Source organism: Mesoplodon mirus (assembly GCF_964341445.2).
Source record: "Mesoplodon mirus genome assembly, chromosome: 3".
Taxonomy (NCBI): domain Eukaryota; kingdom Metazoa; phylum Chordata; class Mammalia; order Artiodactyla; family Ziphiidae; genus Mesoplodon; species Mesoplodon mirus.
This window is the reverse complement of record NC_138978.1, coordinates 32,880,087-32,903,896: the sequence shown is the minus strand read 5'-3', so window position 1 is coordinate 32,903,896 and position 23,810 is coordinate 32,880,087. Positions and strand designations below refer to the sequence as shown.

The 23,810-nt window shown below is 52.2% G+C and overlaps 1 protein-coding gene across 2 annotated transcripts in view; it reads left to right on the top strand.

Annotated features, from left to right (window-relative positions):
- GRIK3 (glutamate ionotropic receptor kainate type subunit 3) overlaps positions 1-23,810 on the top strand; it is a gene marked incomplete at both ends in the record, with an annotated part of 233,971 nt that overhangs the window by 190,569 nt on the left and 19,592 nt on the right. For both annotated transcript variants that reach the window (XM_082614766.1, XM_082614765.1), the window contains 2 exons: positions 5,805-6,008; positions 20,914-21,137. In XM_082614766.1, coding sequence (XP_082470892.1) covers positions 5,805-6,008; positions 20,914-21,137 — 428 coding nt within the window. The remainder of the gene's footprint in view (positions 1-5,804; positions 6,009-20,913; positions 21,138-23,810) is intronic.

Below are 23,810 nucleotides of genomic sequence, written 5' to 3'. Positions count from 1 at the left end.
TTCACTAGCTGTACGACTCTGAAAAACTGCTTAGTCGTTTGGTGTCTCTGTTCCCCATCTGCGAAAGAGAGGTGATAACAATTGTCCTTACTTCATGGAGTTGAGAGGCTGAATGATTAATACAAATAAATGGCACAGAGTGTGTGCTAAGTAATGGCTGCTGTTATTACTGATTATAAATCCAGTCCCCAGTAAGCTCGGGTTTTAAATAAGCAGAATGAGAGTTCTAGAGAAAACCTCTGCTTCCATCCACAACCAGGGCCCTGAACTTCACTGAAGATTGACCCCTGACCATGGTCACAGAGCTTATCTCTGTCAGGGTGCATTATAAACGCTGAGCTTGGATTTGAATGTCTTTAAGGCCTGGTGGGCATTCCCTGGCTCACCACAGACCCCACCATTCCATACTGCTTACTCTTGGCTGCTTCTTATACAGGTGTTTCCTGACTGGTCCCTGCAAGCACTAGGGTTTGTGACCTCCTGAGCCCCTCATAGCTCTAATCTCCTGCTGATACATAAAGCTCCACATCCCAACCACCACCTCAAGGTCTGAGCCCTTGGCCCTGACATTGTGATAATCCCCTACCCCTGGACTCCTTTGCCTTGACCTCTGACATGGCTGCTGACCCACTTGAAGCAGATGTCCCACCATCCTAACCCCATTATGCAGGGCCAGATACTCACATGGTCTGGGAGTGACCCATGATCCAGCTTTCTCCAGCCCCACTGTCCAGAGATCATGGAGGGTTGGGTCTACTTCTTCCCTGAGAGAAGCCCAGTCTTTCTCGGAAGCAGAGCGGGGACAGAGAATGTGACACACAGCCTTTACACTGGTCCCCTAGAAACTCTCTGTGTCCAGCTGAAACTGTCCTCGGAGTCTCCTGAAAGTCTCAGCGTGGTCTGCATGTCCCAGAGCCCTGGGCGGGGTTGGTCGGGGTACAGTGCTCTCAGCTTGGGCTTTTGGGGACAGCAGCACCAGTTGTGGGGAGTGTCCAGCCCGGCCCAGCCCAGACGCTCTGGCTGAAAACCCAACCCCAAGCTTGGCAGCCTGAAAGCAGGGCCAGCACCTCCCGTGGAGACCACTGGCCCCTGCCTCTCTGGAAGTGTGTTGTCAGGGCAACAGTGCTTTGAGTGACAGGCAGGTACCAAGCCTGCGTACAAGAACATCCACCAGCTTTGCCCTGGAGAACAGGGACCCTGAGACCCTGATGAGGGAGTCTCTCCTCCTCTTCTGGTCCCTGGAATCTGGATGTGGCAGAGAACACAGGGAGATATGGGGGCTGCCCCCAAAGCCCCCTCTCTCCTCCTCCATCCTGAATCCCGGGGTTAGGTGCTAAGGTCACATTACCCTGGACAGACAGATGGACAGAGCCCAGACCTCGCCCTCACCTCGCCCTCTCTGACCCCTCAGAGCCACGGGCTCTTCCCCCTTCCTGAGGCGGAAGCAGCAGCAGCAGCAAGAGGCTGGAAGCCTGTCCTCCCCACCCTCTCCCTGCCAGGCCCCAGCTTCTGCTCAGGTTCCGCTCTTCCATGAGCTCGTGAAAAATTCACCTGCCCAAAGCTCTGCTCACACACCAAGAAAACACACTCAACTCGCTCCTGGGGGGCCCTGCTTTGGAAGGTTCAGGGTTCTTGGGGCTGCTGAAGTGAGCAGTGGTGTCGGCATGTGTGTGGACACCTGTGCAGGTGTGGGACTGGCTACACACAGGTGTCTGGACATGCACCGTTGGGTGTGTTTGTGCCATGTGTGCTTCGTAACCCATTTAGGCGCAACTGCCAGGCAAGCCGGACCTGCACACCTGGCACAAGAGAGGAGAAGCTGGGGAGACCAGGATGTGGGCTGGGAGAACCATCCCAGGCCAGGAACCACGCTAGGCTCCACCTGCTGGGAGGAGCGGACTCCTAATGCTCTGTCCTGGTTCTAACTGGAGAAGCCGAGGCCTGGGGTGGCCAGGGTCCTTGGCTTCTGTGTCTGAGCAGGTCAGAACATCCGAGAATGCGGTGTATTCGTGTCAGTGGCATTGTGTGCATACACAGCGCATGCGTGAGCAGGTGTCTGTTGAGATGGCCTAAGCCAGAAGGGGCTTGGGAACAGAGCTCTTAGGTAGGTAACCCTTGGCTTTCCCCCCACCCCAAGACACCCTCTTCCAACTCCACAGGTCCTGTCACTCGGCTCTCACGCTGGTGAAACTAGACTAAGAAACTAGACTAAAAGCCCTAGCAATGAAAAGTAGGAAAAGGTTATTTTTCTGGACTCTTGTTTCCTGCGACTTGTTGCAGAGAAATATTGCCCCCATTCCTACGGCTGTTCTCCCAGAGCAATAGAATAGAGCGAAGTTATGAAATTGAGGGCACCTTCACTGAGCAATCGATTAGCAGCCGAGAGAGCTTGTGAATTGGCTGTCTGGACATTTCCAGTAATAAATTGTGAAATAGTCCATGAATAAGTAGTTGGCAGAGTTCAGAATTACCCCCTAGGAAATGTTGCAGGTCTACAGACACATTACTAAGGCGAGCACCATTTTAATGCTCTGGGCTTTGGCTGTTAAATATGTATGCCATCCGCAAAGCACTTCCTGAAATTAATGGCATTTTACAGCTGCTCCAAAGGCAGCGTATTTATATGAAGATGTATAGATTCTGGGGCTGGGGTGGCTTCGCAAATGAAGTGCTAATTTTAGAGGATAGGGCCTGGGAGGGTCTCGGAGAGAGGGTCAGGAAGTGAGCTATCTCAGGGACCTTTCCTAAAATAGCTTTCCGCTGCTAGCTATGATTTTTAACCTTTGCTGACATTGGGCATGGTCTCTAGGCTGGACAGGTCACTGCAATAACAGGCCACCCCGTGCACAGAAAGATGATAATGATATTAATAATATAATAATAATAATAATATTGCAGTTTACATTTGCCAGGCACTAAGTGTTTTTCACAGATTGACCCATCTTATCCTAACAACAATCCTGTAAGGTAGGTTCTATTATTATCCCCATTTTACAGAAGGACGTCGATTTTGCTTAGGAATCTATATGTGGTTGGTGATTCACCTGGCAAAGAAGGTACCTTCTCTTTATTTCTTTCCTTGAGCTAACATCAGGGCTACCAGGTGCCGTGGTACAGTTCGTTCACTGCACAAGAGCATCTGACCTAACAGTTGAGATGGGATTGAAGCCTCACCCAGGCCCTCTCACCAGGCCCTGTGCCAAGGTTCAGGGCAGCACCATCCCAGAGATTAATTTGCACAAAGGCAGGGTCCACAATAGCCTAAGTTCCCTTCCCTCCATGTAGTCTCAGCCCCTTCCCCGGCACCTCGTCAACTCTTTTCTCCAAACTTATGAGCTGCTTGGTTGGAGTTGGGGATGGGAGGCACTGAGATTTAGCATGGAGTCTAGCCAAAGGACCCAGCTTTTCACCCAATTAGACTGAGAGGTGGTTTTCTCAGAACCCCTTGGGGACTCAGACACTCCCTTGCCCTTTCTCTGCAGCATCCCAAAGGACTGTTGAAAACTGAGAATGAATCAGTCATGGGTTGGGATTTTGAGAAGTAGCGTTGCCAGGGAACCAGGGCCAGAGAATCTAGCCCGCCCTCCACAGCAGGAACCTGGCAAGAAGCTGCCGGTGGGTTTCTGTGCCTGAGGACCCCTGATGAGGGCCCTTCGCTGCTCAGGGGCCCACAGTGTCAAAGGAATGGCCCCACCACTTGAGAGAATGATGATGCGCCTCCAGAAGAGGTGTGCTCTTCTTATGGGCATGTGGACATGAGCTTCCCCCCACAGGCGGATTCTGTCAGCTAATGGTTGTCACCCATCAGCTGAAGGCTTGAGGCATTCCTTCACGAGGGGGTGCCAAGGTGGCTTGGGGGAAGGTTAAGGCCCAGAAAGAGGCCAAGGAGCTACAGGCAGGAAGGACTGAACCTGAACTCCGTCAGACTATAATTCAACTCTTGTGTGACCTTGGGCAACTTACTGACCTTCTCTGAGCCTCAGTTCTCTCATCTATCAAATGGGGATAATGTCACCTATCTTTTTTTTAAAAAACATCTTTATTGGAGTATAATTGCTTTACAATGATGTGTTAGTTTCTGCTTTATAACAAAGTGAATCAGCTAGACATATACATATATCCCCATATCTCCTCCCTCTTGTGTCTCCCTCCCACCCTCCCTATCCCACCCCTCTAGGTGGTCACAAAGCACCGAGCTGATCTCCCTGTGCTATATGGCTGCTTCCCACTAGCTATCTATTTTACATTTGGTAGCATATATAAGTCCATGCCACTCTCTCACTTCGTCCCAGCTTACCCTTCCCCCTCCCCGTGTCCTCAAGTCCATTCTCTACATCTGCGTTTTTATTCCTGTCCTGTCCCTAGGTTCTTCAGAACCAGTTTTGTTTTTTTTTTTTTAGATTCCATATATATGTGTTAGCATACAGTAATGTCACCTATCTTGAAAGCTTATGAGCCTTTTTCACTCTGAAAAAGAGTTTAAATCAATGGCTGGTGCATAGTAGGAACTCAGTAAATGATGAGTTTGCTGAGATTTCAACCCAACCACCTCCGTTCCTTACTCTGTGTGTCTCATACTGGATGAGGTCAGTAGCTTCTTCCCAAGGTTTTCCTGCCTCTACTCCCAGTTATTCTTCACAGGGTTGCCAGGGTGTTATTTCTAAATGAGAAATCAGACAGTCATGCCCTTTCAAAGCCCTTCACTGGCTCCCTATCACCTGGGAGGGAGGGAACCTGATGTGCGACAGCTGTCACCTATGCTCTGGACCCACAAGCCACCTTCTGAGGACCCCCTGCCCACTAGGGAGAGGCACCATGTGACTCAGGGCCTCTGGCACAGTGAGGTGGTTAAGAGCTCCTGCTCTGGGACCGCACCGACTTGAGTCAAATCCTTTTTCTATGGCAGCTGAGTGACCTCCCAGAGTTACGTTATCCTCGTGGAATCACTTTGTACATCTACAGAATGGAGTTACTCGTATCTACCCCCAGAAGGCTGAAACTCAGGCTAAGGGAGACAATACCAGCTACTGTCCACTGAGCCCTCCCGCTCTGCTGGGCTCTGCTCTGGACCCCCACGGGCACCATCTCATCTGCTGATTTGCTGGCGCCTGGCACGTACAAATGCAAACTATCATAGTTATCAGGAATCACTCACTGGCAGATCCTAATGCTGGGGACTAGATCCTTGGAAAGAGAGAAAGGTGCCAGGGAGCAAGTAGATCTCATCTGTAAGACAGGAGCTGGGGAGCAGTCAGGGAAGAAACGATGAAAGGCCTTCTGCAGCAGCGTGCTCACACTGGAGCAGATAACAGAACCCCCTGGAGGGCTTCTTATAGCACACATTGCCAGGCCCCACCCCAGAGTTTCTGGTTCAGTATGTCTGGGGCCCGAGAATGTGCATTTCTGACAAGTTCCCGGGTGTTGCTGCTGGTCTGGGGACCACACTTTGAGGACCACTGGCCCATGTTGACGGTGCAACAGATAGAGCCTGGGATTCAGAATCACAGTCTTGAGTTCGAATCCCAGTTCCACTAGTTTCTAGGTCTGTGATCGTTGGACGATCAAATCAATAAGGACCTACTAAGTGCTGTGTGCATGTCAGTAGGTGGCCATCTGCGAGGCACAAAGTTGGCTCTCAGGAAGTACGCTTTCCCTCTCCTGACTTAGCAGGCCATTCTTCTGAGCCCCCCCTAAAGATGGCTTAGAACACCCTTGCAGAGGACCTGGCCCAAGCTCTCTGGCCCCAGCTGGACCTGCCCCACCCACTCAGCCTTTGTCTACCCCTCTCCCATCTGTCTCCGCAGGAGGAGCCCTTTGTCATGTTCCGGAAGTCTGACAGGACCCTGTTCGGGAATGACCGGTTTGAGGGCTACTGCATCGACCTGCTCAAGGAACTGGCCCACATCCTGGGCTTCTCCTACGAGATCCGTCTGGTGGAGGACGGGAAATACGGGGCACAGGACGACAAGGGCCAGTGGAACGGCATGATCAAGGAGCTCATTGACCATGTAAGTGAGGCGGGAGCACAAGGGACCAAAGACCTCCCAGGAGGCGTGGCCAAGTCCTCTGTGCACGTCAGGGTGGGGCATCCTGGCAGAGAGCAGCCCTGTGGGAAGGAGAGATGGAGACAAGGGAGCCATTGGTACAGGCTCACCCAGCACAGACTAAACATTGCCTGCCTTCCAGCTCAGGGCCTTCAACTTTCCGGAAGCATTTTCTATCAAATACCTGTTAATGAATGCAATGGATCTGTACCACCAGACCCCTCATATTCCTTCTCTCCTTTATCCTTACAACAACCCAGTGAGGTAGGTACTGTTATTACCACCCATTTAACAGATAAGGAAGCTGAGGCAGAGAGAGGTGAAGGCTCCCAGCTAGTAAGCAGTGGAGCTGGGACTCAAAGAATCTTTGGAGGCTCTCCGCTTCTGAAGCCTTGGGCTCTGACCTCTGCAGAAAGCCATCTGACCCCAGGACCCAGGGCAGGGAAGGTTCATATAGTAAGTCTTTGCAACCTGAAAAGCCTCAGCCAAAAGGATTATTATCACTTCGCCTCTCCAAGTGCAGGCAGGCAGCATCAGGGCCTTCTTGTGTTAGCCCTCCTGCGCCTGTCAGAGGGGAGCTGGGAAGGGAAGGAGGTTGGAGCTCAGAGCAAGAAGGCTCAAGCAGAGCCTCACTGGTGGAGTCATTTCCTCGGCTCTAGGAAGTGAGTCTCCCAGGGAAGGCTAGCGGCGGAGGCTAATGGTAAAGAGCATGAACTTGGGCTGGATTTGATTCCCACTCTCCCACTTACTAGCTGTGTGCTCCTGGACAAGTTTCTTAACTTCTCTGTGCCTCAGTTTCCTCAACTGTAAAATGGGAATGATAATAATAGCCCCCTCCCCCACAGGCTGTTGTGAGGACTAAGTTCACATATGTGTACTACATAGTTAGCACCGTGTCAGTACTTGCTTCTATTGTTTTTATTTTTATCGTTACGGCTATTCCTTTGAGGCTGGGGAGGGGGCTTCAGAAAGTCCCTTTTTCTCCCTGAGCTCATTTCCTAACTCAGCGGTGAGAATAATGATACCTGCCCTGTGTTCTTCCCCACTTGTTGTCAGAGGCGACAACCAGTGGGGAAACAGCTCCTAGATGGCGGAATTCAGTCTAAATGGGAGGGAGTGGTGTTGTCACCGTTATTGGTAATAACTGGTAATTATTATGGAAATTAGTCAGCAAGCCCCACAGGCATCTCCATTTATCAGCTCCCCCCTCCCTCCGAGCTTCATGAATGGGGCTCTGGAGCAGGGGGCTCCGGGTAGGTTCTGAGCCTGTCGCTTGCAGAGGTGAGCTGGGCTGGGGAGGAAGAGGGGATCCCATGGACCGTGGAGGCCACATGCAGAAGTGAACGAGGCTGATGCCAGTCTTGCCACCCACAGCCTCCCCAGGAGCCCGAGAGCTCTGCAGAGCCATTTGCAAAGGGGTGGATTAGAAAATCCAGCAGCAGCCAGACCTTCCTAAGCTGACCCTCAGCTAGAGAAAAGAGGGGGTCTCATCCATGGCCTCCATGCAACCCAGTATCCATCAAGACCATGGCCCCTGACGGCACGTGCGGGCACCTTGTTAAACCCGATTCCCTACAATCGAAGAGCCTATTAATCCTAGCTTGGTGCCATTTTTAATAACATCATAACCATTTATTAGTGTCGTCAGATAATTAGTCTTCTCACTAGCTCATAGAAAGCGTGGCAAAAGCTTGGCAATATTATTACTTCCTTATTAGGGATCTGAACGAAGATGTAAAAATGATGAATGCCCACCTTTGCAAGGATCTGCTCCCTGAGGCCCATTTGGAGGCCCTGGATGGAGCCTCTGACCAACAGGGCTTAAGTTCTTCCCTGACACTCTGCTCATCTCTGTCCCATGCCACAGGCCTTCCAAGGAGCCAGGGTTATGGGGGAAGCTAGGTTACCTAGAGGGTGTGTCCCTCTCCTGCTCACACACTTGCCTTCCCCGAAGTTGCCTCCAACTATGGGAACCAAAAAGGTGATTGGCCAGAGCAACGATCTGTCCATCCATCACCCCATCTCTCTCCCAGATCATCACTCTCTCCATCTTTACTTCCTGCTCTCTCTCACTTCCCCTCCCCCGAAAGTCTTCTACTCTTGTCCCTGCCTTAACTTCCTCCCATGTATTTTAATGACTTCGGAATTCAATAGAGATAGGTTCAAATTCAGGGTCTAGCACATTTTAGCTGACAGTGGGAAAGTTATTGAACCTCTCTGGCCTCTATTTCCACCTCTAGGAAATGGGAATAATTTTAAAAGCCTTCTGCCTAGGGTTCTTGGGAAGATTTAATGAGCTACAGCACAAAATGCTCAGCACACGGGAGCTATCCTGCTCCTCGTCATTTCCTCCTGTCTAAAGTATGCACATGGGTGGCCGTGATGGCAGTGGGAGAGTTGGCCCCTCGGCCGTGGTCACCCTGGTGGGCCACAGTGACCTGGGATCTAGTCCTTGCTCCTCTGAATCCAAATTGGAGCCTCAGGGAACTGACTCATATTGACCAGACTCACGGGGGATTGAGGCACATCCAAGGCATCACCCCCTTTCTACACTGGGGGCCTTTCCTGACACCTACCGTCAAGAGCTTCTGTTCTGGCACCACGTGCCTGGGATCCTGCTAGGGATTATGGAGACAGAGCCCTAAGTCTGGAAAGCCTGAAGCCAAGAGGGCACGCCGCTGCTGGAGAAGGGGGCAAGAGACAAGCCTTGAAAAGCCTTGGGTGCTAAAGTGAGGAATTTGGTTTTAATCCTGTGAGCTACAAGGCACAGCTGAAAGATGCAGAGCAAGGGGGTGACATCAAATTGGGACTTGTGCTGCTGGGCTAAACTGGGGCCAGTCTGGAGGCCAGGAACCTGGGTGGAAGAGAGCATGGTGGCCTCCGAAGGTTGTGGTCAGAAAGGAGGAAAGTAGATGGAATAGGATGGAGACATGACGGTAGAATTGATGAGGTTGGTGATTGGTGGCATGAAGGAGGCAAGGAGAAGGGAGGGAGGGATCAAGGACAAGTTGTGACATTCTAGCTTGGATGGCTGGGGCGGTGGTGAGGTCATCCCCACAGGATTTGGTAGAGGTTCAGACATCATGTTGGGATTGGGGTCTCAGGAGGTGGCTGCCATATGGCTGGGCACTCAGAGGAGGTGACAGGGCTGGAGGTGGAGGTTTGGAGTCACGAACACAGCCTCGGGGGAACCTTGGGACGCAGACAGAAACAGAGGCGGGGATTGCTGGGGAGAGAAGAGAGGAGGACCTGGGGTGGGACCCTGGATGGCATGGAAGTGTGAGGAGGGGATGAAAAAGAGGCCTCAACAAGATGCCCGAGCCCGCAAGGCCAGAGAGGAGGGAGGAGGGCCAGGAAGCATGGGTGATGGAGGCCAAAGGAGGAGAGGCTGCTGGGAAGGCATGGACACACGGTCTCAAGCAGCAGGTGGGGAGGTGGAGGGAGATGAAGATGGAACAGCAACCACGAGTTGGCACGAGTGTGATCTCCTGGGGGTACAGGGTCAGGCCCCACACAGGCTCCTTGAACACCCCTGGCCTGGCCTCTTGCAAGCCTTCTTTTCGGAGGCCGAGGAGTCCTGTCCTGGCTGCTCTCCCAAGCCTGTGAACAGAGAGGGGGAGGCGAGGCGCCCTCCAGGCCACAGGAAGCCATTCATTCTTTTTTTTTTTTTTTAACATCTTCGTTGGCGTATAATTGCTTTACAATGATGTGTTAGTTTCTGCCATATAACAAAGTGAATCAGCTATATGTATACATATATCCCCATATCCCCTCCTTCTTGTGTCTCCCTCCCACCCTCCCTATCCCACCCCTCTAGGTGGTCACAAAGCACTGAGCGGATCTCCCTGTGCTATGCGGCTGCTTCCCACTAGCTATCTGTTTTACATTTGGTAGTGTGTATATGTCCATGCCACTCTCTCACTTAAGCCATTTGTTCTTTTATCTCGAAGTTGTTACATCTCACTGGAGCATGTAAGGTGGTTTCTCTGTCTCATGGAGGCGGCTGGACCAAGATGGCTGAGACAAGGAGTGGTCATGGCTAGCCCTGGCGTGTCTTCCCTTCCCTGTGAAAGAAGTAGCACTGCCCAGGTGTCCCTCTCTGTCGCCGTGTAACATTGAGAGCAGAGCAGAGAAGGTGGCACAGCTCCAAGGAACCATTTCCCCTCCTGACACTTCTTCCAGACAGACAGTGCCTTTGGACTGCGCTGGCGCTGCCCGCACCTGGCATGGGGCTGGGCACGCAGAGCAGGCGTTGATGAATGAAGGATGTATGAATGAGCATGTGGACTTGCACACCAGCCCCAGAGACACGGCTATGGGGTCATGACTACTGAGCTTCCCACCCAAGGTGTGTGAGCAGAGGGTCTGGTGTCAACGCCGTGACCGACCCCGTCACGCACTGTGTCACCTGCCTTCCAACCAAGAACCAGATCTTAGTTCTGGCCAGCATGCGTTGGTCTTAGGAGGGGCCCCAAATCCCTGTTTGGGTGGCCAGGAAAGGCTCTGCCAAGCCACCTCCTTCAGGCTGGCCAGTGCACTTTGAAGCAAGGCATTCTGGGAGCTCACCTGGGGCGGGTCAGAAGCCTGGATGGGACAGGGCAGGTGAGGGCAGGGAAGCAGATGGACTGAAAAGGTAGCCTCTTGTCAGGGCAGCCAGGTTGCCCAGAGCAATGACTGAGGAGCTCTGGGGAAGCTTAGGATCTACCTGAAGACGACCAAGTAAGCAGGTGAGGGATGCAGGATGGACTTGGGCTACATTGGGATTCACTGCAGGGCTGTCAGCTGCCGGGACCCAGCAAGCAGAGACTAGCCTGGGAGAGACCTGGAAAGAGCCTGGCAGGAGGTCAGGGTCCAGATAACCAGTGCAAGAAAGGACAAGGAGCAAGGCAGCAACAGAGCTTCAGGGGTGAGGGGGTTACTGGAGGGAAGCCAAGGGTGGAGGAAGCAACGGGAGCAAGCTGGCCCTCCCGCTGAGGATCATCCCTTCATTCTTTCCACAAAGCTTTACGGAACCCTCTCTCAGCCTGGGCTTCTGGAGGGCAGAGGCTGATGAGGCTCAGACGCTACTACTGCGTGGGTTGGGGAGGTGATGCCGGGGAGTCAGGGCACAGAAGAGGAGCAGAGGGGAGGGAAAGCCGATACGAGGACGCAGCATTGAGCTGGTCACCACTGAGCGCTCCTAATCCAAGCCTGCACCCCAGAAAAGCCTGATAAAGTGCGTCTCAGGACCACCTCTCGGGGTGAGGGGAAAAGGGGGAACAGGTTTATCCACTGGCACCTGACTTTCATGCGTTTCTGGGTTTGGCAGGGCAGGCATGGGAGCCAATCAGGGCCCTGCAGCAGCGTCCACAGGAAGTTATGGGGGAAATGGGGCAGGAGAGACAGGAAAGAAGGGGACAAGAGGTGTCCAGGTGGGCAGCAGGTGAGATGCTGGCAGCTTGTGCCTGCATGAGGTTGGTCATGGCCAGAGGGTCTGACCTGGTGCATGAGAGGGGTGAGCCAAGCGCAAATGACAGGCCAGACCCGGGGCGGTGACTAGAGATATAGGAGCAACCAAGGTCAACGTGGTTCCTGCCCCTCTGGGAACAAGCAATGGATCAACCAAGTTAAATTTCATTAAAATTTTGATCGGTGCTGCGAGGAGGAATATGTACAGGGGACTTTGGGAGTGTAAAACAGGGAACTGACTCAGGCTTCCCTGCAGAGGTGACTCTGGAGCTGAGACTTGAAGAATGAGGAAGAGATATCCAGGGCTTAGATGGGGGTACTGACCCGGGTGGGGTCGTCGAGGTTGCTGAAGTCTCCACCCTCATCAGGGGTCCTGCAGGGCTGGTAGGACCATGCCGGGGCAGACCCTGGGTGGACGCTGGCCTTGTGGACAGGCAGGGAGTGGGGAAGGGAGGATCTTACAGAGGTGGGAATGGAGGTGTGATGCATCCCTGATAGTGTGCCAGGAAGTGGGGAACGCCAGCTGAGCTGTCCTGAAAGACAGCCCTCTGGGGACTCAGGAACCGGCCATTCTCCCAGGCCTGGGAAAGGCATGGGCTTCATGTCTCACTGCTGGGCATCCATTAGCTCAGGAAGCCTATGTGTGAAGCACGGGTACACGACCCCTTGGTCGGCACTTAGGAATTTTCTAGCACCTGTCCCATGTCTTTAGATACATATGGGCTGCTCCGAGGTTATCGGTGGCTACAGTGCTGATTGTTAAGTGTGGCGCTGGCCAGCTGGTGGGACATCAGTGGACACCACCTGTGACTCAGGGTACCCCCCAAAAGAATTGCAGTGCCCCAGGCCCTGAAGGAGGGCTCATTGGGTGATCTCGTCTAAACCTCAGAGCGTGGATCCAGCCAATGCTCCCACTGATAAGGGATTCACTTGTTCATTCAATTTGTTCAGTTAAGACCCATGCTAGGCACTGTGGATACAGTGTGACCTAAACGGTCAGGATCCCTTCCCTGAGCCTCAGGATCTTACATTCTAGTGGAGGAAACAGGCAGGCAGTAATCTATGAATGTATGAATAGATGTAACTAGTCCACAAGAAGAGTGCGGCCGGGTGAAAGAGCTTCCCTGGCTGGCAGACTGGCGCCTGAGCTGAGAGGCCCTGCGCATCAGAAACCAGTGGGGAGTCCTGGAGGAAGGTCCTAGAGACTTGTGAGACATGGGAAATGCCTTCCCTGTCCTCCTGGCCATCAGCATTCAGAGAAATCCAGGGAAGGGGTCTGGGTCATTTCTGGCTCCCTGGCGGGTAACAGAAAATGGTACATGAGGGACAGATGAAGGAGGACATAGACTTGGAGAGATGTCGCCCAACATCAGCCATGGCCTTGAGACTGTGCACTCTGGTCTCCCAGCCTCCAGGTAGGCCGGCAGATGGGACGGGAAGATCTGGTCTCTAAGACGCCACCATTACCTCACTGTGTCCCACCTTCCTCCCAGCCAGGGAACAGACCTTGGTTCTGGCCTATATGCATTGGACCCAACCCCTGTTTACAAGACCAGGAAAGGCTCTGCCCAAGTCCGCTCTCCCAGCCTAGAACAGGGCACTTCAAAGCAAGGCATGCTGGGAGCTCACCTGGGGGACAGGACAGAGTCCCGGATGGAGTGGGGCAGGCTTGGGGTGGAGGAAACAGATGGACCGCAGAGATGGCCCCATCCCCAGAGCAGCCAGGTCGCCCAGGGCTGCCACTGAGGATGCTGTGGAGCTGAAGATGTCACCAGGACCTGCCTGAGGAGAGCCATGAGGACTGGTGAGGGCTATCAATGAATGCTAGGGACCACTGATAGGTCATAAGTAAGGGTACCCATCAAGGACAAGGGCACAGGGTGCAGGGTCCAAACACTAGAGGGAGGCTGGTGAGAGACAGGTAGGCTAGGCCAGACCCCGGCAGACTGGCAGGGTTCAGAGTGACCTCAGGAAGAATGGGGGTGCTGAACAGGGAAACAGAGGCCAGAGCTCAGCCCATTAGGCTGGAGTAAGGTTGATCAGGACTCTTGGGGGTACTTTGATGCTCAGTCTTCCAACAAAACTTTACTGAGCCCCTTCTTTTTGCCTGCCTTTGCGCTAATCCTGGAGATACATCAGTGAGTGAAATAAATGTAGTCCCTGCCCTCCTAGAGCTTATATACCAGCAGAAGAGCTAGATATTAAGCAATGACTTATAGATCAAAATTCGTCCGTGGTAAGGGCATTGAGGACCAGCACAGGGGCTATGGGAATGTACAACTGGGACCTCACAGCCGGTGGAGGGAGGGGGCTCCCTGCCCCCAGCTCCTTGGGCTTGGCTGGGCAAGGTCTCTCTGGGCAGATGCCATCTTCAGGGCCCTGTGGGATGGGGAAAGAGAACCCCCAGAGACAGGAGATGGAGCCGTGGGGCGTCCATCCCCAGGATCCTGTGGCTATGAAGCAGGGAGGACCCGCCCATCCTTCCTGGAGGACAGAGACACAGCTTGGAGCCTTCTGGGACTCAGGAATCACCAGTTCTCCAGGCCAGGGAAAGGCATGCCATCATTCCTCACCATCAGGCCATGAGGTTGCTATCAGCTCAGGAAGCCGGCTTGTGAATCACAGGTGTTGGTAGTTGACTCATCCGCTGGAACTCATGAATCTACTAGCACTCGCTTCCCCTCTGTTCAGATGTGTGGGTTGTTAAGGCCGTTGGCTGCCAGGCTTATGTCCAGGGCCTTTCAAGGGGCACTGTGTTTTCTTAAGCTTCGAGAGGCCAGGGTTCATCAGCAGATACTGTCTGTGACTGGCTTTGCCCCCTTAGAAAGTGCCAGGTGCCCCAACCAGCTGGCTCTGAGGACACGCTTGCTGGGTGTCTCTCCTAAACCAGCAACACCCCATTCATTCAGTCCCCAAATCTCTACCGAGGGCCTGCTGTGAGCCAGATACTATGCTAGGTGGGGGGAATACAATAGTGAAAAGACACAGGCTCAGGCCCGGCTCTCATGAGCCTATGGGCCAGTGGGGGGAGAAATCACCCAATACCTCTAAAATCACAAATATGATCAGTGCCAGGACTGCAAATACCTGGTGCTGTGAGAGTCATCACCAGGGATCCCTGATTTCACCTGGGGATTTTGTCTGTGGAATTGATGTTGGAGCTGAAATCTGAAGGAGAAGCAGGCATTAGCTCAACAAAGAGTTCAGAGAGGAAGAAGTTCCAGGTAGAGAAAAATACCGTGCAAAGGTCCTGAGGTGAGCATGGACTGGAGGGTCTGAAAGAAGCCAGTAGGAAGAGAACCAGGGGAAAACAAGATGGGAGGTAAGGCTGCAGAGGCAGGCAGGGCTAGATGTGCACTTCCCAATGCACTAGCCACCAGCCACATGGGGTTATTTAAATTTAAACTTAAGTTAATTAAAATCAATTGGTTAAATTAATTTAAATTACTTAATTTAAAATTAATGAAATCAAAGTATAAATTTAGTTCCTCAGTTATACAAGCCACATTTCAAGTTCTACATGTGGCTAGTGGCTACCATATTGGACAGTGCAGGTACAGAACATTTCCATCATTGCAGAAAGTACTATTAGACAGCACCAGGTAGATCGTGAATGGCTTAATGAACCCATTATAAGAATTTTTTATCTGAAGGGCAGAGGGAAAAGTCTTGACATATATTAAGCAGCATTGGGAATCAGGAAAGATTCTAGTTGGAGAAACAACACTTCGGGAAAAGACTGGAAGGTGAATTCCATGGATCCCACACACCAGAGATGAGGGCAGAGAGCCAGCAGACAGAACCCTGGGGACAAGTCCTGCCTTGGCAAGAGTGAGACTAGGTTTCTCGGGTGGCTTTGGCAGTAGAAGTACAAGGACCTGGAGAGAAGTTGGGGTGAATCAGCATGTTCTTGCAGCCATAGGGCTCCCAAGCCTAACCAGGTGATGTGAAGTGTATGCTGGGGAGACCCAGGCAGTCATGGTCAGAAGCCAGAGTCAAGTTCAGGTCTCTGGGAATGCAGTGTGGGCTCAGGCAGGGCAGGGTGGACCCAACCATAAAGCCTGCCTATCAGAATAGGACAGGTGCAGGGGCAGGGCTGGCAGTGGGAGGTGCAGGGAGTTGCATGTACCCTGCCCAGGGTCCTAGGTGGCACGTGTGTGAGTGGCCTAGGGCTGCCACAACAAATGACCACAAACTAGGGGGCTTAAAAACACAGAAATTTATTCTCTCTCAGTTCTGGAAGCCAGAAATCAGAAGTCAAGGTGTCCACAGAGTTGGTCCCTTTGGAGGGAGCATCTGTTCCGGGCCTCTCTCCTAGCTTCTAGTGTAGCTGGCAATCCTTGGCATCCTGGGCTCAAAGCGGCATCACTTCAGTCTCTGCCTCCCATCACATGGCCTTCTCTGTGTGTATCCGTGTGTCCTCTCTTCTTCTTATAAGGACACTAGTCATTGGATTTGGAGCTCACCCTAATTCATTATGACTTCATCTTAACTTGATGACTTCCACAAAGACCTAATTTCCAGAGCTTCTGGGTTGGTGGACACATGGAGATGTGGGGAGAGTGGCATGCCCAGAGAAAGAGAGAAAGCATGGAAGCTCCGCACCCTTTCCCGCATAACTTTCCCTATGTATCTTCTTCATCTAGCTCTTCCTGAGTTCTGTGCTCTTGTAATAACCAGTAACGTTGAGTGGCTGCACCATTTTACCTATCCACCCACAGCCTATGAGGCACCCAGTTGCTTTGCATCCTTATCTCCACTTGGTATTATCAATATTGTTTTCTTTTGGCTCCTCTGATAGGCATGCAGTAGTATTAGGGGAATTTTAAACCACTTGGGGAGTGTTGCTAGGGGACATATGAGGGAAATACGGTGACACAGAGAGTCTGAGTAAAAAACAGGCTCATGCCAGGAGCCTTCCACAAGGCTGCACACTCAAGAGAGGGTGTTTGCACACTGATGGCTTTAGGGGCACTCAGCAGGAGTCAGGGAGAAACAGATCTATGCGGAAGTGGACACGCCCACTGAAGATAGAGAAAGCGTGTCCTCCCTAGGCACAGCCCCAGTTACGCTACCCAGGAATTTCTCCAAGGTTGTTTAGTCCCAGTGGCAATAATAAAATACTGTGTTAGGTGGCGGTGAGCGGGGGAGCCTATTTCCAAATATGGTCACGTTCACAGGTACCCAGGGATAGGACTTGAACATATCTGGGGAGGGGGTGCCCAATTCATCCCACACTGCACATGGCTGGTATGGCAGAGTGGTAAAACTTCGGGGTTTGAGGTCACAGTGAACTGGGTCCAAGTACTGGCTCAGCCACTCACCAGCTTGGAAGGTGGCTACGCTCATCACTGTACCACGAACGCCACTGGCCACTCACCAGCTTGACCGAACCTCCTAGCCTGATGAGTCACAGTACCCTCACCTGGAATGTGGAGATCATGTTTAGTGCCTCATGGGGCTACTGGGAGGGTCGCATAAGGTAATGTAGGTAGTACACTTAGCAATGCTTGGCGTATAAGAAGCATCTATGAAGGATAGTAGTTCTTACTCTTTTAACTACAGCAGGTCACAGTCAGCAAGCAGATGCCCTGGGGGATCCCCAACCAAGAGGCAGAGCACATAGATGGGGAATCTGGTGGAGACCATACTTGGGAATCCAAGTAGGCAGGTGCCAACTGGGCCACCAGACACAGGTAGCAAGCTGAGGCTTGCCAGGTTTCACTCTGGGGTATGAGGCTGTAGCATCTGACCAGCAGCCAAAGGGCCTGGATACTAAGGGCAGAAATGTGGAGCTGCAGCTAGTCATTCTTGCCTTCACTTCTGGTTGTGGAGACGTAAAGCAAATGGTGCCAATTGACCTGATGCAAGCATGGAGGAGAGTAGGACAGCTGGAGCCAGGCGGGTCCTAACAGATTCTTGGTAAGTGGAAAGCTGCTTATAGGGATGAAGTAGTGTCCTGGAAGAGCTGTCCTACTTGGTCCAGAGGTTTATTATTTTTAAAAAGGTATGGAAAGGTCTTCAGTGAGGCAGAAGGGGCTAACAAATCACCCATAAGACCAATGAATGTGTTGCACAAGTCAGAGGTTTGGTTTGTTCAAGGATATGATTACTGTAAATATGAGAGCAAAGACCTTGGACCTTCTGTGAGCTTCAGTTTCCCTCCATAAATAATACGGGTTGGAATAGATGTTGCTAAAGGTCTCTTGTCCAGCTCTGACAGCCTATGATTTTATGAATCATCCTCAAAGAAAACTTGCACAAGTGGGAAGAGCCTGCCAAGACTGGGCCTTTCATTCTGAGTAACGAACTGAAACAGCAAAGGCTTGACATCTGTTCAGCTCTTTCAAGGGAAGTTGGACAAAATATGGCCTTTTTCAGGGAAATCGTAACCAACGGTGAAATGTAGTATTTCCTGCCTAAACCAAAACCAAAGTGGAGAACTCCAGCCTTCCTGAAGCCCAAGGGAGAACACACATCAAAACTTCCTGTGAAGAAGTTCAGGTTGACCAGTTGTCTTGCTGCTGTAGGCACAGGTGCCTTCCAACACCGTTAGAACCTGAGAGCAGAAAGGCTGGTGGGGAGATTCTGAAGGTTCTAAAACCATCTGGGGGAAGAAAGAGGGCCTCTGGCCCTGTGGTTGGCTTCCTCGCCACTCCTGGAACACTCCTGGTGGGAAAAGCATTGGCTGCAAACACACTGACCCCTCAGTTACTAACACTGTCATCCAACCAGCCATCAAAAGCCGAAGGAAGATTTGCCGCCATTGACTTTGAGGTTCTTCCCAAGAATCCACTCCAAGCCCCAGAAGCCATTCCCAGAGACCAGTTCCAAATGCATTCTGAACAGTGATGATGACTCTGGAGTCAGAATAGAGCCTCCCAAAGCAATGTGGGGCAGGGCTAGGGGAGGCCAAGTTCTAGAATGATGTCATGCCAACATTATAGAGGATCTTAGAACTTCAGGACTGAAAGGAACCTTCCAGAATGTCCCCACCCCAGCTCCCACTCCAACTGGAGTCCTATCCACAGCCTCCATCAGGGGCCCCCTTCACCAGAAGCTCCATGAGAGCAGAACTGGGTCTCTTGCTCACCCGTGTACCCCCAACTGGTGCACAGCAGGTCTTGAGCAAATACACATTAGTCCCCCGGCACCTTCCCTGACAGTTCACTCTCCTTTTGTTGCTTTCCTTTGTGCACACCCTGAAATGAGAGGGCTCCAGGGAGCGAGGGTGGCAGCAGCTGCCTGTTTCTTCTTCCTCTGCCTTCAAAGCTAGGCAAGTGCCAACTCACACATTGAGAAGCTTACAAAAGGAAGGTCCCAGTGTGAAACATCCCTAGTAATAGGCCCCTCCTCCCTGACTTTCCCAGGTTCTAAGATTCACCGAATCCTTGGGCTCCTAGTTTCAATAATCAGCCGTGGGGGCTGACATTAGAAGGAGAAACATTGGGGTCATGTGCCAGTGCCCCCCAGCCAGTGCCAGTGCCCCGCAGCCTGGAGCACCTGCAGAGTCATTTAGGAGCTGGGGTTCTACCCATACCAGTCCTCCCTGTCTTGAAGTTTCATTTCAACTTGGTTGCTGGTTCCTATTCTAGGATCGGTGAAGTCAGAGATGTGTTAATAGCTACCACTTAGAAAACAATTTGATTAACGTCTGTCTGCCCTACTAGACTGTAAGCCCCAGGAGGGCAGAAACCATGTCTGTCTGGCTCAGCTGCGTATCCCTAGTGCCTAGTGAAGCTCACAAAACAATTAATTGTTTAAATACTCAATTAATTAATTAAGCTGGACCAAGTCAGTGGATGATTGCCTAGAGACTATTGTTTGGAAGGGGGTTCTCAGAGGCAGCCGCCGCCCTTAGCAAAAGGGTCTTTAGTGCTGGTCTTTAGGACTCAGCCTCCCTTTCTGTCCTGCCCCACCCGAGGAAGGGAAGTGATAACTTGGTTCACATTCTGGTATGTAAATATCCACAGGAGCCCAAGGCACAGCCTCTCAGAGGGACACATTATTAGTTAACAAATATTGCAAAGGCTGAGATGGGGCTTGGGAGTAGAGAAACAAAGCAGTGAATCAGCCACAGTCCCAACTGCGCTTAGCAACTCACAGGTAAATAGGCAGATATGACAAAAAGACACATGGCTGCACATACTGCCATTTCAACTGAGCAGGTTAGGACCTTACCATGGGACAGCGCAAGCTTCATGGAGTTCAGAATTGGAGGATATCAGGGAGGGCTTCTTGGAAGACAGAGCATATGCAAAGGAATATGGAAGGCGGTGAGAGTTAGACAGCAGGAAGAGACATTCTCAACAGGGTACAGTGTGTGCAAAACACGGAGGTCAAGAAGGGAATGTGGTAAACAGGAAGCAGTTCAGTGGGGCCTTGTGCAAGAGGAGAGCAGTGAGGAAAGCCTGCAAAGATAAGAATGAGAGATGGTAGATTTTCAGTCAGAAAAAGCTCAGACCAGAGATACAGACCTTTAATTATTCCCCTTGTTAAAACTGTGATGGGCTAAGATTGATCAACTTATGGACATCCCTAGCCTTCCCCAGTCCCTTCCCTTCCTCCTCTGCTCTGTTCTCTTGCCTCCCCTCTCCTATTAAAGAGGGCTCTGGGGCTTCCCTGGTGGCGCAGTGGTTGAGAGTCCACCTGCCGATGCAGGGGACACGGGTTCGTGCCCCCGTCCGGGAAGATCCCACGTGCCGCGGAGCGGCTAGGCCCGTGAGCCATGGCCCTTGAGCCTGCACGTCCGGAGCCTGTGCTCCGCAACGGGAGAGGCCACAACAGTGAGAGGTCCGCGTACCGCAAAAAAAAAAAAAAAAAAAAAAGAGGGCTCTGAATTTGCCTGTTTAGTTTCTTCCCCACCCTTTCCCTCCAGAGAGAGTATTATTTTTGCCCAACTGGTTTTTGGGGCTTTGAGGATATATAGAGTATCCAAAATGCAGTGAAGTGTGCAAGAAGTAGATAGGAGAGGGAAATAGATATAAATAAGGGTTGCTGTGGATTCTGTGTCCTCTTCATGACCTTTGATAGTCACAAAGAAAGAACACCAGCTATTTTTAAATGTTTGAAGATTGCTGAACCATATTTGAAAGGCACCATTTTGAGAATGGACCACATGGGTTACAGCTGCAATAGGGTTCCATTCTCTGCATGTTGATACCACTGTCCTCTTCCTCAAGGCCATGAGCTCTTGGGAAACAGGGGTTAGGTCTCATTCATTATTGTCTCCCAGCACCCTGGGCATGGCCTGGCGCAGAAGAAGGGTTAGTAAATATTGAAACTAAAGAGTGGTGAAGTGATCCAGGGCTCAGGCAACAGACTCCACTTCACTGCCTCGTCTCTCCTCCCTTCAAGAAGGGGTGTTCTGTCCCCTGCTAGTCTTAGGCTCTGCTCATAGTCTGTCTGTCTCTCATTGCAGAAGGCAGATCTGGCTGTGGCCCCCCTGACCATCACCCACGTCCGCGAGAAGGCCATCGACTTCTCCAAGCCCTTCATGACCCTCGGTGTGAGCATCCTCTATCGCAAGCCCAATGGCACCAACCCCAGTGTCTTCTCCTTCCTCAACCCCTTGTCCCCAGACATCTGGATGTACGTGCTCCTCGCCTACCTGGGTGTCAGCTGTGTCCTCTTTGTCATCGCCAGGTAAGGGCAATGCCTTGACCAGAGGTCTGGCCCAGGGTTAGAGGCTCAGGGAGCCAGGCAGGTCCCCCCATCCTCAGCAATGGGCACAGAAGGCCCAGGTTCAGGCCACTGCTGTACCTGCTCCTGCCTCCCTCCGTGAGGCTCAGATCCTTTCATATCCCTCAGGGATCCTTCCATGGCCTCTGAGCTTGAATCCCCCAGTCTTCACCCTGGTCTGCGTCCATGACTCTGAGAGGCAGCATTTGTATCCCAGGTCCTATGAGCAGGAGAGGTTAAGTCACTGCCCAAGGCTGCACCACCTGGGCCAGGCACCCAGTACAGCAGACCCAGGCGCATTGGGTGGCCCAGCAGGTAGCTTGAAACTTGGCAAACAGACTGTGTCCATCCAGTCCACAACAGCAGGGGGAACAATGCCACATAAACTCACACGCATGCACACATGCAGAAACTTGGCACACGCACATACCTGCCTCTAACATGTACTAGCAATACCCTTGCATATTTAGTTGTTCACATGAAGTAGACACAGCACATCCTTACTGGTGGGTGGTAGGGAGAGGTCACTAGGAAACAGGTTTAGCTCAGTGTTTACTGAGCTCTGTCTGTGTGCCAAGCACCATGCTCTGTCCTTTACAGCCAATTATCTTAGTTAATTCTCACAGCCTCCCATGAAGGGGAGACATCTGGACTCAGAAAGGCTCAGTACTCGCCAAGGCCATCCTAGCAATTAGGGACACATCCAGCTAGTGAACTCAGGTCACCAAGTGTTTTATCTGCAACCCACATCTCTGGCCACCTGGACATCTGTGTTCTGTTCCCGCCCCAAGTTGGTGGCTCCTGGGCCCTGGGCCCTCTGCCTCCTGCCTCCTGCCTCCAGGCTCCAGCCCCAGCCCCTGCCCCTGCCCCTGCCCTGGTTCTTTTTTCTCTAAATTCTAACACGGTGTGAAGCGAGACTTCTCCGGAGAAGCAGTTTGAAATCCAAGGACTTGGTGTTTCGGCCTTTTTCTCTCCTGAGTCTTCTTTGAAAGCCTTCCCCCAGCCCTGCTTCTTTTCACTCCCTCCTCCCACACAGAGACAGACCAAAGGGAAGGATGTGAGAGAGGAAATTGTCCTGCCTCCGAAGCTCTTTGCTGCCGGCAGGCCTGGTGCTGCCTGCCCGCTCGCCCAGCCGGCAGCCCAGCCTGCCACAGAGAGACCTTCATTAAGCCTCTTGTCTTTAATGGTCTAACAAGCCTTTGAAAGCCAGGAGCCATTCTCCAGAGCTCTCACCATAATTTTAGCAGCTCCAGCCGGCCTCTTGGCTCCCACCCCCTTGCAAACAGCTGGAGCTTTTCCAGCATCAGCTTTGCTCATTTGATGTGCCTCCCATCCCCCTCTAATTCCTGGCCTTTCATCAGCTGCTGGTAGCCAAACCTCCTTCCCACCCACTACCTCCTGGCCAGGCAGGTAGGAGCCCCCCTCCCCAGGTTAGGCTGGGAAGACTTTCTGGAAGAGATGGGATTTCTGGAGCTGCTGGAATGACACAGGATGCCAGAGAGAGAGGAGAGGGACAGGGGTCTTGGCCACAGAGCCATGAACAGCATCGTAGGACAGTTGTCACACAGTGTAACACTCTGACAACACAATTCACACCCATCCTGTCAAATCCTTACAGCAGTCCTGTGAGGTCAGTACAATTATCTCCACTCTACAAAAGCAGAAACTGAGGCTCACAGGGGTTAAGTCTTTGCCCAAAGTCAGAAAGCCTTTCCGTGCAGTGTTAGGCTTCAAACCAAGACTTGCCCGACTTTAAATCAGGGGTGGCACACACAGGAAGCATGAGGGAGTGAAGCAGGCTGGGTGGTAGGCGGCAGGGAGTAGTGGGGACTGAGGCAAACTTGAGCACACACGTGGAGAAAAGGGGGACTACCACTCAGCTCCAACGGACTGTGCTAAACAGGAATACAGACCAGTGCTTCGGGGTTCATGATTTTAGAGAGAGGTTCAGATTTTCATGTGAAGCCCCATGGCTTTTATAAGTAGCCACTAATTTGATGTTTTACAATCCTGTTGAGGTCGAGCACAGCACGTCTGTACTGTGGACGTGGCCCTCTGTGCCCTCCCCTCCATGTGGCCTGTGTCCTTTGGACCACTCCTTGCTGGCTGCCGGAGAGCTGGACACAGCTGCCCAAGAGATGGGTGGGCAGGTGCCCAGGCCCCCTCCAGGCAGCTCCACCAGGGCACAGTGCTGTCCACCCTAAACCTGGCCTGACCTGTGCCTGTCTAGCATCAGGGGTCCAGGCATTGACCAAGGCGTTTCTCTGCCACCAGGATATTCTGCTTCATGCTCAGTGAGAAAAAAGGAAGGGAGAGCAGATTCTTCTCACCACAGACAGCAGGACAGTTGGCACTCATGACGAGGAGATGATCCTAAGTGCCTGACCCCAGAGGCAGGGCCGAGGGCGAGCCGCCAGTCCAGCCCCCAGGAGTCACATTCCAGCCAAATCCAGTACAGATGAGAGTCCCAGGGCAGAGATGGTCCCGGCCAGTCAGTGCTCTGTCTGCCCTTCTACCCAGGGGCCGATGTTTAGCCTTCTCCCCCGAGGGGACACAGAGTATCTCCAGGTCAGCCTCTACCAGCTCCAACTTACTTGCAAGACTGAGAGAACCCGTTGTAGCCACAAGCCATACATC